We start from the raw sequence: 14148 nt of genomic DNA on the forward strand, positions 1-14148 counted from the left end.
CTTCTCATTGAATCTTCACGCAGCACTGCGGGGTAGCTATTATTATTCTTGTTTTGCTCATGAAACTATTGAAGCATAAAGTCGTCGTGAGACCGGCCGCGGTCACATGGCTGGTGAGGGCTGGGCTGATGTTAAGGCACTGTGGTCTGACCACAGGATCTTTGCACCTGACCCTGGTGGAGGGGAGGGGGCTCGTCTGAGGGTGGCGGACTCAGGATTTCTCTCCAGATTCCTGTCCCCTCTACTCTTCTCGTCCATGGGGACCAGGGACGTTTAACGATTACCCTTGGTGTCATTTCTCTCCTTCCTGCCATCCCCCCAGCCCTTCCTGACTTGAGCCCCTGGTTTTACACTCATCTTCTCTGGGTTCATGGCCTCTCTGCTCCTGCCACTTAGCTTTTCCTGCACAGCACCCTGGTTTGTTGTGGTTCAGATTCCTGGTTCCTGACTTCCACTAGTTCCGAGCAGGGTCCTGAGCCCTGAGCCCACTTCCTCTAAGCCCACATGGGTGGTCCTCACTCCGGGTGATGCCAGGCTCAGGCCTTATGGGAGGGGTTCCGGAGACTGTAAACTCAGGAATGTGGGAGCTTCCTGGGTGCCTCACTGCCCGCCTGCAATTATGGGTCTCAGTGGCTCCTTTGCTTGGTGAAAGCACTGCCCCCAGGGCTGACTTTTAACTCCTCTCCTGGCCTGTTATTTCTCTGCTCAGGTCTGCAAGTTTGAAGCTGTCAGGGAACAATCAGCCCCTTTGCTCGAGGAGGGCTGGGCGGCCCACCCTATGTCAGTGTCCTCAGAAAACAGTCTGGGTTTGGGAGGGAACGGTATCGCCCTGAATGACATGCAAAGTCGGGAGGACGGACAGAGCTGCCCAGGGGCTTGGGCTTCTCAAAGGAGGCATCCGAACAAGAGGCAGGAGGAAGTGGCAGAAACACCAGGATGGAATCTGCCTGGCAGTCTGCCCCCCTTCATCCCTCCCATCTCCCCAGCCCAGCAGTCTTCGTTCTGAGGGAAGCAGGGAAGATCGGATGTGCACTGGGCACTCTGTGGCCCAGAGAGGAGGGGGATTGTTCTGTGCTGCATGACCACGCCAAACAGAGGGCTGGACACCAAACACATTACACATGCATTTAATAGACACGTTCCAGGGAGGGAAGAGAGAGAGCCCTCACTCCCAGCAGGGAGCTTATAAGCACGGGTGGGCTGCGAACCTGGCATTGAGACAGCCTGGAAAACACCCACTCCCCAACTCTGCATCTGGAAGGTGGGGAGGAAGAAGGAAGAGCTGAAGGGGGGGGCTCTGCAAGATAAGCCGAATGCGAATCTTGAAAGAGGGGGGGCATCGGCACAGAGAGGGTGTGGGAGCCCTCTGGGGACTGTCAGGAGCAGGGAGGCTGGCTTAAGCAGGGGAAGGGGTTTAGCCAGGACACCAGGCTTCCTTCCCGGCAGCACAGGTGGGCCAGGGGAGAAGAGGGAGAAGGACCCAGATATCCTATCTGAGAGCATAGACAGGCCAGGTCAGCAAGCGGACAGGCTTCAGGGCAGGGGTGGGGGAGCGGGGTGGCTGCACTTAATGCTTGTAGCTCTTCCGGCTGGAAGATGTGGTGGAGACAAACTTGACACTGGAACCACTGCCCCCGAGGCCCCGGCTGCTGCTGGCGCTGAAGCTGGAGCCGCCCGGGCCTGCGCCCAGGTTGTGCCCGGTGCTGGAGGCGAAGGAGAAGCTGCTGCCCCCACCGAGACCCAGACTTCCGCCTCCAACGGTGCTGCCGCCGCCGTAGCCGCTGGAAATGGTGGAGGTGACCACAGCTGCCGGAAGACAGGTGACAGGGTCAGAAGCCAGGCAGGAAAGAAGAGACCTGGAGTGCCTGCGCCCTGAAGTCCGTGGTGTGAGGATGGGGTTGTCTGGTCAGGCAGCTGTTTGCCTCCTTCCAGCTGCGCCGCCCACCTAAGTGAGAGCTCTGTCCTGTGCTCAGCTTGGTTTTCCCCGGGCTGTGATGCCGGGCATGCTTCCCGTCTATTGGCTTCCTGCCTCCTCTCTGCTACTTGGTGTCTTGCTTTTCCTTCTAGAACTTAATGGAGACTTCTCGCCTCCAGGAAGCGTTTCTTTCCCTTTGATCCCATCACACTCCCCTGCCACCCTGTCCCCATCTCCCTCTGTGGGTCTGGCTCTGGTGTCTCGCTTCCTTTTGGGGGGCATGTACACACTTCCCTCGGTGTCCCCAGCCTCTGTACCCCGAATCCCAGAATGGGGCTGGGGTAATCTTGCTAGACCAAGTGCCAGATGACCCACTGGCCAGCCAACTCTGCTCCCATTCTCCCCCCTCCCCCACCTGCTCATTTCCTAACTTTCATAACCACCCATCACCTTTAACATCCTGTACCCTACACTGGGCTCTTCAGAAGGGAAACTGAAATAACAATGGACTGTTAGGGAATGAATTGTGTCCTCCAAAAAAATATGCTGAAGTCCTCACCTCCAATACCCGTGATTGCAACCTTATTTGGCAATGGGATCTTGCAGATGGAATCCAGTTAAGATAAAGTCATTAGGGGGGGCCCTACCCAATAGGACTCGTGTCCTTATAAGAAGAGGAAAGGCATCCACATGAAGACAGACACATAGGGAAAGGGCCATGTGATCACAGAGCCAGAGATCGGCACGATGCAGGGCAGGGAGGACCAAGAGTTCTCCGGAAGCGTGAGACAGTACATTTCTCTCGTTTGAAGCCCCCCAGTTTGTAGTACTGCGACGTGCCAGCCCTAGATAACAAACACGGGCTTTCAGGCGCTTTCTAGAGAGAGGGAACCTCGGAGGTTATGGCAGCCATCCCCAAAACTAGCTTTGGGGGTCTATGGAGCCGCCAGGCAAGGCTATCAGCGAAGGAGGACAGCTGGGTAGTTCAGAGGGCTCTGCCTTCTAGAGCCATCGGTTAATAGAATCATTGGTTTTGTGAATCCCGCATCAAGAAAACCAAACTCACTTGCGGGATGCAAGCTGTAAAAGTCATCCCTGTCGGCCTCACGATGCCAGCAGTGAGCTCTGTGAGTGACTTCTGCCCTTAGCGGCACGGGACTGTGCCAGCTCGCTAACGCCGCTCCCGTTCCCGAGCTGCTGCGCCCGGCTGCCCTGGCTGAGGTGCTCTCATTGCCTTGAGGGGCCCGGGTAACCTTCTGCTGTTCTACTTTGCAGCACAAGACGGAGCAGCAGGGCTGCTCTGCACACCGTTCTGGAAGGGGGTGGCCTTCCTGGCCATGCCCTTGGGCCCAGCGTGGAGGCTCCCTCCAAAGGCTGAGAACACACCAGGGTTTCATAAATCCTGTCCGCAGTGAATGCTCATGTCTGAACTAGACTTGCACCCCCAGTGAGAAAGGTGTGGAATCCCAGGAGGTGGTGGGGAGGGGGGCAGAATCTGTGGGTCTTCTAAACCCATGCAGAAGGGTCACAGAAAACCTCCTCTCACCCTCTCTGTGGTGCTCTGTCCCTTGCAAAGAGGCAAGAATTGGGACATTAAAGACTCTGTCCTAAAAAAAAAAAAAAAAAAAAGCCTCCTAATATGCTTTTCCTTTTAACAAATTCAAGAACTCAAACGTCAAAATGAACCCTATACATGGGGTCCTCTCCGATGCCTCATGCATGCCCTCCGACCTCCCGCATGGTGCCACCGCCTCTGCCCCAACCACGTGCACACCAGCTGACACAGAGGATGTCATACTCACAGATGTTAACTGGAGAAACGCCCTCTCCGCTCAGCCTGATTGGGGGGGGGGAGAAGGAACGTTACTATTATGTCCAGCAGCTCGTGAGCATTTGAAATCACATTTTTGCAATTAAGTGCATTAAAAAAACCCTTTATTATGTTCATTGCAGCAGTAAGTGGAGGTTGAAATTATTTAAATACTAGTAGTATTAAAAATGATAATCTAATGAATGACATAATGCGGAGTTTGAGGTTCCTAGGAGGAAAACCTGTAATCTCAGAAATACCTTTTTTTGGTTCAAACTAGGTAGACACCTGGAGAAAATTAAAGCTAATCACACACTAGGGTCGGCTGGAAAGGCAGGGCTCCTTAAGGAACAAGATTTCTCTCAACAATGGACTGTTGTCCTGCACGGGGCAGAGCTGGGGTGATTAGAGGTGTGGAGAGGAGACTGAGTCATAAACATAACAATAACAGTGATCAGCTTATTATTGTAGCAACTGGAGTAATTTTGCTTTCGCAGGCTAGGGACAGAACTGGTCTTCATTCATAAACACATACTTAGAACATTAAAAGCACTACCTACCTGTGACCTACATTATGCCACTTAATTCTCTCCATGACCCCATTAAGTAGGTCTTGTTACCTCAGTTTGATGGACGGGGAAACTGAAGCTCAGAGAGATTCATTAACTTGCCCATGATCACAAAGCTAGATTTGAAGCCAGACTCCTTCGGCTCCAAAGCCCGTATCTTTGGCCACGAAATTGACCGATGGCTGGCATTTTTCGAACACTTGTTGTGTACCGTGCATTGTTCTAAGAACTTCATGTGTATTCCCTTATTTTAACCCTCTTAATAACATGTGGGATAGAAACCATAGTTATCTTCATTTCACAGGTGAGAAACAGAGAGGTAAGGTAATTTGCCCTTGGTCACACAGCTGGTAATCGGCAGAGCACGAAGCTCTCACTGAGCTTTGGGGATCAGATGATTTGGCCCCTTTATTGCATCACCGAAGAATTTGAGGACCAGAGAAAGGATACTGACTTTCCTGAGGTTATGTAATTAGTTAGTGGTAGGCCTGTCCACCCAAATCCTGGGACAGTTTATTCTCAGCCCAGAGCCTTTCATACCATATATTCAGACCTACCACTTAACACAATTTCTCCTTTGATAGAATTTGACTAGTTTGGACCTGATCAGATCCTAGATTTCTATGGGGTGTGAAAAGCAGTTGTACTTCAGATAAGGGCCTTTGATAATGATTTACTGGCCCAGAAGGAAATTGCACTTTTTTCCCCCCTTATAGCCCAGTTCTATCTGCATTCCAGGAGAGGAGGGGGCCACAGCCACCTGAGCCCCTAGAAATGCTCTCGCAGCTGGAGTGGCGCTGGTCCACCTGTCCCCACCTGCACTCCTCGCCCTCCAGCAGCTTGCGGTAGGTGGCGATCTCCACGTCCAGGGCCAGCTTCACGTTCATGAGCTCCTGGTACTCGCGCAGCAGCCGGGCCATGTCTTGCTTGGCCTTCTGCAGGGCCTCCTCCAGGTCTGCCAGCTTGGCCCGTGCGTCCTTGAGGGCCAGCTCCCCACGCTGCTCTGCGTCAGCAATGGCTGTTTGCAGGCTGGAGCACTGTAAGAAAAGGAGGAAGCCATGAGCCTTACTGACAGCCCCTGGAGGTGCGGTGCTTCTGGGGCAGGGGTCCTGGAAGCACGGCAGAATGACCCGGGAGAAATGAGCGTGCAAGGAGCTCTCAGCCCTGCCCAAACTCTACCTGCTTCTTGACGCTGTCGATCTCGGCTCTCAGCCTCTGGATCACCCGGTTCATCTCGGAGATCTCTTGCTTGGTGTTGCGGAGATCATCCCCATGCCGGCCGGCTGTGACCTGCAGCTCCTCGTACTGATGGAATCAGAGCAGCGTCAGTCACCTCATCAAATGCCTAGGCTGGGTACTCCCTGTGCGCACAGCCTGGCCCTCTGGACCACCCGCGGGCCCAGCCGTTCACTGATCCTTCACGCACTCCCTCGCTCATTCGTTTGTGTGACATTTCTTAGGCACATCTACTTGCCAGGCACGTGCTAGGCTCTGGGAGTATCACGGAGAGCATCATCAGACCCCTGCTTACAGTTATTGGGGGAGATAGATGTTAATGAATTATTATTGAATTTATGGTTCCAAACTGGGATGAGTGCCCCTTAGGAAACGAACGTAGTGTAACAAGGGAATCTGATCCAGATATGGAGTTGTGGGGAGGGGGTAAGGAAAGTCCTTCCAGAGATAGAGGGGCTCGAGCTGCATGCTGAAGGATGGGAAGGAGTGATGTAAGTGACAGGCTGGAGAGAGAACATTCCAGAAAAGGGAGAGAGCCTGTGTGAAGACCCTGGGGCAGGGAGGAACATGGTAAGCTCTGCGCAGGGGGGAGGAAAGGTGACGTGTCAGCGTCCTTTGGGGATCCTGGTCACGGGGCATACATCCAGACCCATGTGACCATGAATTTTGGCAGTCCTCCAGATGTCCAGACTGGGGGTGCAGGGGAGAGGTGCAGGGCATCGGTGTTGGATGGAGCCAGGCTGGAGGGGTCACAGTTCTGAAGACTTTAACAAGATCCCCCATCTGAGGGAGCTCTCTGCCTAGTGGTGCATATCCAGGATGCGCTCATTAGGGAGAGACCAACGCCCCTGTCTCCTGCCCACACCTTCCCCAGGGAAGAAGAGCCCCTGCCCGAGTGAAGATCTGTCTGGCTTTCAAAGTGCTGAGTGGCCCAGCCCCTCCAGTTCTAGATACATGTGGTTTAAGGGAACAACCAACGGCCAACAAAAGGGTAAGTTTCAACCACTGTAAATTTCAGCTTAGGCACATTTCACCTCCATTCACCATCTGCCTTTGCCTCTGCAGGGGGCGTGACTGCACTGTGCACCCCTGGCACCTGACACCCTCTTCCTTCCCACCGTGTTGCAGTGGTAGGGACTAAGGCAGTGCACACAGAAGGGCAAAGGGTGGAAGCCACATGTAGCCACCCTCAGGCGTGGCCCTGAGAGGGGTCTGCGTTTGGCAGGGAACTGATCTCCTGGACTGGACTATCCAGTCTCCTACACCCTCCAACGCCAAACCTTCTTCTGACCATCTGTGACTTTGGACAGTAGCTTTCCAAGGTCATCCCAACCCCCCTCTTCCTGATATAGAGACTTTTGCTTGGCAAAGTACTCGTTTCTGTCTTCCAGCCCCCACAGGACTGCTTGCTCAGCCTTAAACCTCTCCCTTGTCCTTGGCAATCTACTGTCTCTGGATGCTTCCAAATGGAAGGAAGACCCACCTCTTCTTGGAGGCTTTTTATTACATGGTCTTTTCCCTTCCATGACCCCTCCATTGACTTCATGCTCTCTCAGACCAAAATTAAACTGCAGTTTACTTATTTACGACTCTGTAACACTGCTTGACACAGATGTGTGGAATAAATAAGCCATTTAGAAATAGCTGTATGACTATTTCTTGGTTGTTTCAGAGTCCCACCCAGGCCCAACCAGATCATAAGTGATAATGGGGATGAGGGCTGTCCTGAGCACCCAACATTGCCTGACTGCATGCTAGTGTGGGTGGTTGGGTTTCCACTCCCATTTCAAGTTGACTTTTCATAGAACCAGACACTTGTGCCACATTGAAAGAAACAGAAATGCTCATGTATTTCCTGATGCTCATGGCTAATAATTAAATGATTATTCGGGGCTTCAGAAAACAAGCCCTGGAACCTATCATAGAGGTGCCCACTCTCACCTTGGTCTGGTACCAGGACTCAGCCTCAGCCCGGCTGCGGTTGGCGATGTCCTCGTACTGGGCCTTGACCTCGGCAATGATGCTGTCCAGGTCCAGGCTGCGGTTGTTGTCCATGGACAGGACCACGGACGTGTCACTGACCTGGGTCTGCATCTGGGACAGCTCCTGCAGAGGCAGAAAACTCAGCGTCACCGAGGCATAAAAAGAAAGGTTCTTGAAATCACGCAACTGACTACCCGTCTAGGTCAGGAATCCCTTCTTTGCAGGGATTCTTCCAGCCCTTTTCTGGGCACACAAAGCCATTTAGGGACTCCCATGCCAATCCCTGAGAAGTTTCTGGGTCACAGATCAGTGCGATGGGTGTGTGTCCCCCAGCATAACTTCTCAAGACCCACACCTTTGTGCTTTCCCGGAGTATGAAGGGTGGGTCAGTGTTCTCTGGTCCAAATTATGTTGAGTCGAATATGACATACGTTGGTTCATATGTCAGCCTTAAAGGTTTTTTTTAGGATACAGTGAGTTTTAGGACCTTGCTTCTCCCTGTACAGTGTGACCTCATCGCTCCCTACGGAATTCCCTCTCCCCTTCAAAGACCCAGGTCTCTGCCTTCACAGCGGCAGTGCCCAGAATGAGGCATCTTAGAGGGCAAGAACCACCCTGAGCAATGAGCTGAGGGGCAACTTGCCTTTTATGAACTTTTCTGGGAGGGGAGGGGGAGAGTTGTGTCTTGATTCCTTGGGAATGCTACCCAGGAACCTGGGATTAGGGAATCGGCACTCCCTCTTTGCTATGCTGTGGGGTGGGGGGAGCAGCCTCAGAGCTGGAGTAGGGCTTAGTGTGGCAAGATTTCAAGCAGGTCTCCCAGGTGCCCGTGACCACCCAAGCCCCAGCTTGGAGCCTCTGGGGCAAGATGCTGGATGGACGCCCCGTGTAGATGACATTCTCTGCAGCTTCTTTTTCTTTCCAGGCTCCAGACCTAGGAGGGACAAAAACATTTGCAGCCTCTTACGGCCTCAAAGAACATCCGGAAGAAGTTGATCTCGTCAGTCAGAGAGTTGACCTTGGCCTCCAGTTCCACCTTGTTCATGTAGGTCGCGTCCACATCCTAGAACAACAGCACAGGATTCTCCTCTGAGACCCCAGCCCCAAGCAGCGAGTCCAGTAGAAGTTGGACAGACTCCTCTCTGGCCCTCCCGGGTTAGATTTTAGCAAACTCTGAGTCTGGGGCTTGGGGTTGGGGTGGGTGGGTGATTGCAGAGAACTAGGGGCTTGAGTCCCCCGAGCTAATAGAAACCCTAGCAGGGTCAGGGGGCCCTAACTACAGAGGGAGCATTTTGGCAGATTGGAACTCTCCAGATCCTCTCAAGGGTTATGTGCCATTTCAAGGGTCGAGACACTGCATACTCCGAGATTCAGTCTCGAATCTTCTCCTATGAGAGACATTTCCACCCACCTTCTTCAGGGCCACAAACTCATTCTCGGCAGCGGTGCGCTTGTTAATTTCGTCCTCGTACCTGTGAGCACAGAGGAGAGGGGGCGTGCTGTTGAGCAAGTGTTCATTTGAACTCGTCGGAGGCTGGTGTAGCAAGAGTTAAGAGACCTCAAATCCTTTCTAGCTCTTCCACTGACCTGTGTGTGACTTGGGGTGATTCACTTAACCTCTATTTCTCCCTCTGTAAAAGGGGAATCATTTCTTCTGCCAGAAGTTTTTTTTTTTTTTCTTCTTCCTCCTTTTGTAAGACTAGAAGGTGAGCGGGGAGCTTACGGGAATGGAATTAGGTACTTAAGCAACTCCATCTTAGAGAGGCACAACTTCGATCTTTAAAAAATGTTGCCACCTCAAGTGCTTGCTGAAACTGTGGGGTGAATTTTGCTTGTCCAGGAAGGTAACTGTTCCTGGTAGATTTTGACGTGTTTTCACTGAACCTCAGAGCAGCCATGTAATCAGCATACTTTTAGTAAATAGAAGTGGCTGTAACTCAGAAACCAAGGGCAAGCCAGCTAAGGAGTTAGGGGGGCCATCCCTTCTTGTTGGATATCTCACCTACTGCAGCCTGGAGGATGGCCAAATTTTGCCTCTCCCTGGAGGATGGCCTCGTGTACACGGGGACTGTTCCAGCTCAATAATAGTGTCCGCGCCAGCGGAGTTAAAGAATATCCTGGCTGTGAAATGGTGTTATGCTTTCCAGAATAGCCATGTTATGTTGGATGACGCAGACATCCCTTTGCGGTCGTGTGGACAGATTAGAATAGGCTTCTTGTTCATAGTGATGCGTGAGATGAGAGTCCCTTTGTGACCCTACCCCATGCTGTCTTCAAATCATGGGATGGTGACTGCAAGTTCCACACCTCCCTGCTGGCACACTGGCATTTGCTGCTTTGCACCTCGCTACTCCTTACAAAAAGTAGTCCTGAGACGACCATGTATGACAGGAAGCCCGCCTTCCCCTTACCTGACTTTGAAATCTTCCACAACGTCCTGCATGTTCCTCAGCTCAGCGTCCAGCCGGCCCCTCTCCGTGGTGACGCCGTCCAGCTGCCGGCGGAGGTCAGTGATGTAGGCATCAAAGAAGGGCTCCAGGTTCTGCCTCACCGTCTTGGAGCCCTGCTCCTGAAGGAGCTCCCACTTGGTCTCTAAGACCTTGTTCTGCTGCTCCAGGAAGCGCACCTGGAGGGAGGGAGAACGGAATCTTGAGAAACTGGGGAGGCAGAGCCAGACACTCCAACTAATAAGGGAGGGAAGAAAAATCCGCTCTTCACCAGATACCCATCTGTCGGGGATATGATTGACAACTCCAAATCAAAATGAGGAAACCCTTGAAGCCACCCCACCGCTCTCTGGGGCCTGCATAGAACTGGTGTGGTGGGCGTGGAGGTCTCTATGAGGACACTCGACTCTTGGGTTGAGTGTCTTGACCTCACCTGCTCTGGGTGAGCGGAGTTTGCTCAGCCGAAACGTGTCCTGTGGAGAACAACTGAACTCTTCCCTCAGTGTTGGCTGAACCAACCGCGCGGCCCCCAGGGAGGATGAGGGAAATTTCCACAAGGTCCTGGGGCCAATCTGGTCCGACTTGTGGAAGTACTTGTTGAGTGGATGCGTTTTTCCACCGGGAGGCCGTTGCATTTGCTGCTCCCTGTCCATGCGGGGGGGCCTCTCCAAGAGTTCCTGACCCCCCACCCCAATGGCACACAAGTCCCCCCCGGCTCACCTTGTCGATGAACGAGGCGAACTTGTTGTTGAGGGTCTTGATCTGCTCGCGCTCCTCCTGGCGCACCCGCTGGATGGCGGGGTCGATTTGCAGGTTGAGGGGGGTCAGGAGGCTCTGGTTGACGGTGACCTCTTGGATGCCTCCAGGGGGGCACACGGGGAAGCCCGAGGCTCCGTAGCCTCCTCCAGCCGCGCCCCCATAGCCCAATCCACTGCTGACCCCAAACCCGCTGCTGGCCCTGCCCCCAAAGCCGCTTCGGAAGCTGCCGCCGCGCCCGCCGATGGAGACCCGCCGGGTGCCCCCCAGGCCGTAGAGGCTGCGGCTCCCGAAGCCGGCCCCAGTGCTGCTTATCCTGCCCGGCCCCGCACCGCCTCCCGTGCAGCGGGCCACGGAGACGGAGCTGAAGCGGGAGCGGCCGGCCGCTGGGGTGGTGGCCGAGGCCGTGCTGAAGCTCCTGCGGCTCCCGGTCTGGAAGGTGATGCTGGACTGCCTGGACATGGTGGCCGAGCGAGGCCGGCGAGGAGAGCTCCTGACACGGGCGCGTGCGGCAGGGGACCGAGAAGACGGGGCACCTGGGGAGCCCCGGGCCGCCTTGGCTTTTATGGGCCTGCGCGAGGGGCGGGGCGCTGCCCAGGGAGGCCTCTGATGGCATCTCCCAGGCATTCGCGGGCCCTGAGCTCACGCTTAGCGCCCCTCCGAGATGGTGTCAGGGCCACTGGTTGGTTCCCTGGCATCCCTCCCCCACGCGGAAACTCCTTTCCAGTCGCAACTTGATCAGCAGACGAATGAGAAGCGCGCTAATTGCTTTCAGTCATGTCCTAATCATGCGTCTCCTAATGGGTTCTACAAACACCGCCTCGTTTCTAAACCGCTTTCTTAGGCCTGGGACCCACTCCCTCCTGTGCAAACATCGTGTGTCAAAACAAGTGCCCGCGATTCCCTGTTTCCCAGGCCTTCCTCTTCCCCCGCAGTGCTTCTTGCTCCGGAGACTTCTCGCAGCAAGTGCCCGCTGTGTCCCCTGCCCCACGCTGGCCTTCCAGGTCCTAAAAACCCTGCCCCACACTCATCTTTGTTAGGAAACCACCCAGATGGCATCGCCCCTTCGTTTTTCTCAGAAGCTTCCTTCTCTATTGTGTAGGTCACACCTGATTTCCCGGAGTGGGAAATCCTGTCTGCTCCACTATGGGACTCTCGGGACCTGCCCCTCTGTCTGCTGTGGAGAGAAGTTGTGAGGGTGGGAAGATGGGTTCGAATCCCAGCCCCACCTCTTACTCGTTGTGAGACCCTGCGCCACTCACGAAGCTTCCCCGGGCCTCAGTTCGGGTGTCTGTAAAGTGGGGTTTGCGATGAGGAGTCATGCGGGAAACAACGGTTGCAATGCCTGGGACACGTGAATGCTGCGGAAACGTTTGTCGAGTCCTCTCTCTCGGTGCCATCAACCACGAATGAGCCAAGAGCCAGCCGCGTGTCCCTCCCATGGCAAGGCCGGTGGGGATTTGAAAGGAGCAACATACACGTTCGTTTTCTTTAATAACAAGCTTGTGGTCCTACTAGGAAGACAGAACTGAAGTTCATGAATTTATACGAAGTCACCGATGTACCATAAACTGCCTCCCAGCTCTGCCTGAGGCTGCCTTATTCCAGAAGCTTCCTAGACTGGCCAGACCGGCTGAAGGCCGGGGACCCCTGGCTTTCAGTCTTCACCAGAAGAGCTTCAGTGCTGAGTGGAGGGCACCCCGGACATTTGTCTTATTTTCCCTGTTAGTCTTGAGGGCTGTGCCCTACATCCCCATTAGTGGAAACTGATAGGAAACCTGCAAGCTCCTGGTCTCCCCTTTTTTCTGCATCTCACCCCCCTGCCTCTACCCCAGGGGGAGCCAGACAGGGACATTGTTAGATTTTCTTTTATCTTGCTGACCGCTTGCTCCTTGCAGTGGTTTCGGAAGCTAGCAAAGCGTGAGAGGAACGGAAATGTATTCGGCTGCCGGAAACTGAGTCCCTGAATGGTAAATCCAGCAGACCAGGGGTGCCCAGCTATGGGAAGCAGAGCCAGACTCCCTGGTCTTCCCACACAGGTGTCCTTTCAGAGACACACGTGGAACGGTGGGTTGGCCAACGCTCACTGGCCTGGAATGAGAGCTTGGCACTTGTGCGTGGAGCCCTTTCCTCCTTGGCGGTGAGGCGGGGGGAGCTCTCCTCCGTTGAGAAATTGTTGGAGAGTCTCAGTTTCCACAGGGAACCTATGAATCATAGCTTTTGTTGATACAGGGCGAGAGGAGAATAGGTGTTCTCTCACCGAGCTGCCGGGGCGCCCAGGTCCGAGTGGGGTGGTGCGTGCGTCTGGGGCGGAAAGAATAATTGTCTTTGTTTTCTATGTTCATCGCATGATAATCTTCCTTCCAGAGAAGAGACACTTGTTTCCTGACCTGTGCTGAGTAAACTCTTCAGAGCTTTCCATGGAACAGAGGCTTAGGGAACACCGTAGCCCGTGCCTGTGGGAACGGGGGCCACCTCGCTCTCTCCAATCACGCTTCCTGTGCGGGAGCTGACTCCAGTCCACCTTCCTGCCCAGGTCCTTCCTTTCTTTCCCATGCCCTCTCCGGGGAGTCCTATTCCCAGGCATTACCTCTCACCCTGTTTCCATCTGCCTCGTGTCTGGGGCTGCCCAATTCTTTCCCTCCCTCCTCTCTCTGATTTTTCCACCCGGACTGTTGTTTCCGGAGCTGGACTGTCTCACTCACTGACTTTGGTGACATAGGTGGAAATAGGTAAGTCTTTCACTTCTCTTCTTCCTTCACTCCCTCTTCTGTGGCCTTTGACCTTCATCGTGACCTTTTCGCCGGTGAACGATGGATGTCTACGTGAATGCCGAGGACAGTCCAGCCTTCTGACAGCCTGTGTCACTGTCCCCTTTAAAACCTCAAAACTTGAGACTATCAATACCTTCTTCTTTCCTTTCTGCCAAGGAAAGTTCTCTGTTTTGATGTTTAACCTCCTTCGTAGCTCTGCCTGAAACTCACCCCCAAGAAAGATTCTCAGATAAACCGGACGCAGGTACTGAGCCCTTTCTGCCTGTTTCCTGAGACCACATGTGCAGGCTTGCAGGTCACTGTGCTTTTCCACTGCTTTGGTCTTCTGATGGTCCGGGAGCTAGGTTACCCCTGAGGGTCAAGGGTATTTTTCTCCGCACCCCCAACTTGCTCCTGCTACCCTACATGGAACTGTGGCAGAAGATCACCTGAGTTTGGTTGTCTGGTTTAGAGAAGAGCTCCATACTCTTCTCCGTTCTCCACTTCTTCTGAGTTCCTCTAACTACCTTAGTGTGCCGGGGTCTGTCCAGAGGAATTTTCTTGAGGTTTTGGGGAGTGGTGGGTCAAGAGCTATGGTATGCCCTCTGCTGCCCCAGGCTGTTCCCTGTCCACCCAGCTCAGGGCGGGCTCTCCCACCCCCAGAGGGACACAGAGGTCC

At 54.0% G+C, this 14148-nt stretch overlaps 1 protein-coding gene across 1 annotated transcript; it reads right to left on the reverse strand.

Annotated features, from left to right (window-relative positions):
• Positions 1–1111: 1111 nt before the first annotated feature.
• LOC105234331 (keratin, type II cytoskeletal 75) lies at positions 1112–11266 on the reverse strand. Its single transcript, XM_034645317.1, has 9 exons — positions 10681–11266; positions 9925–10139; positions 8925–8985; positions 8481–8576; positions 7472–7636; positions 5474–5599; positions 5111–5331; positions 3718–3752; positions 1112–1806 (listed from the first exon to the last, which is right to left on the reverse strand). Exons 1-9 carry the CDS (start codon positions 11176–11178, stop codon positions 1568–1570), a joined length of 1656 nt encoding a protein of 551 aa, XP_034501208.1. The 5' UTR covers positions 11179–11266; the 3' UTR covers positions 1112–1567.
• Between the last annotated feature and the right edge of the window lie 2882 nt (positions 11267–14148).

The sequence above is a fragment of the Ailuropoda melanoleuca genome, chromosome 16 (genome assembly GCF_002007445.2).
Source record: "Ailuropoda melanoleuca isolate Jingjing chromosome 16, ASM200744v2, whole genome shotgun sequence".
In the NCBI taxonomy this organism is placed as follows: domain Eukaryota; kingdom Metazoa; phylum Chordata; class Mammalia; order Carnivora; family Ursidae; genus Ailuropoda; species Ailuropoda melanoleuca.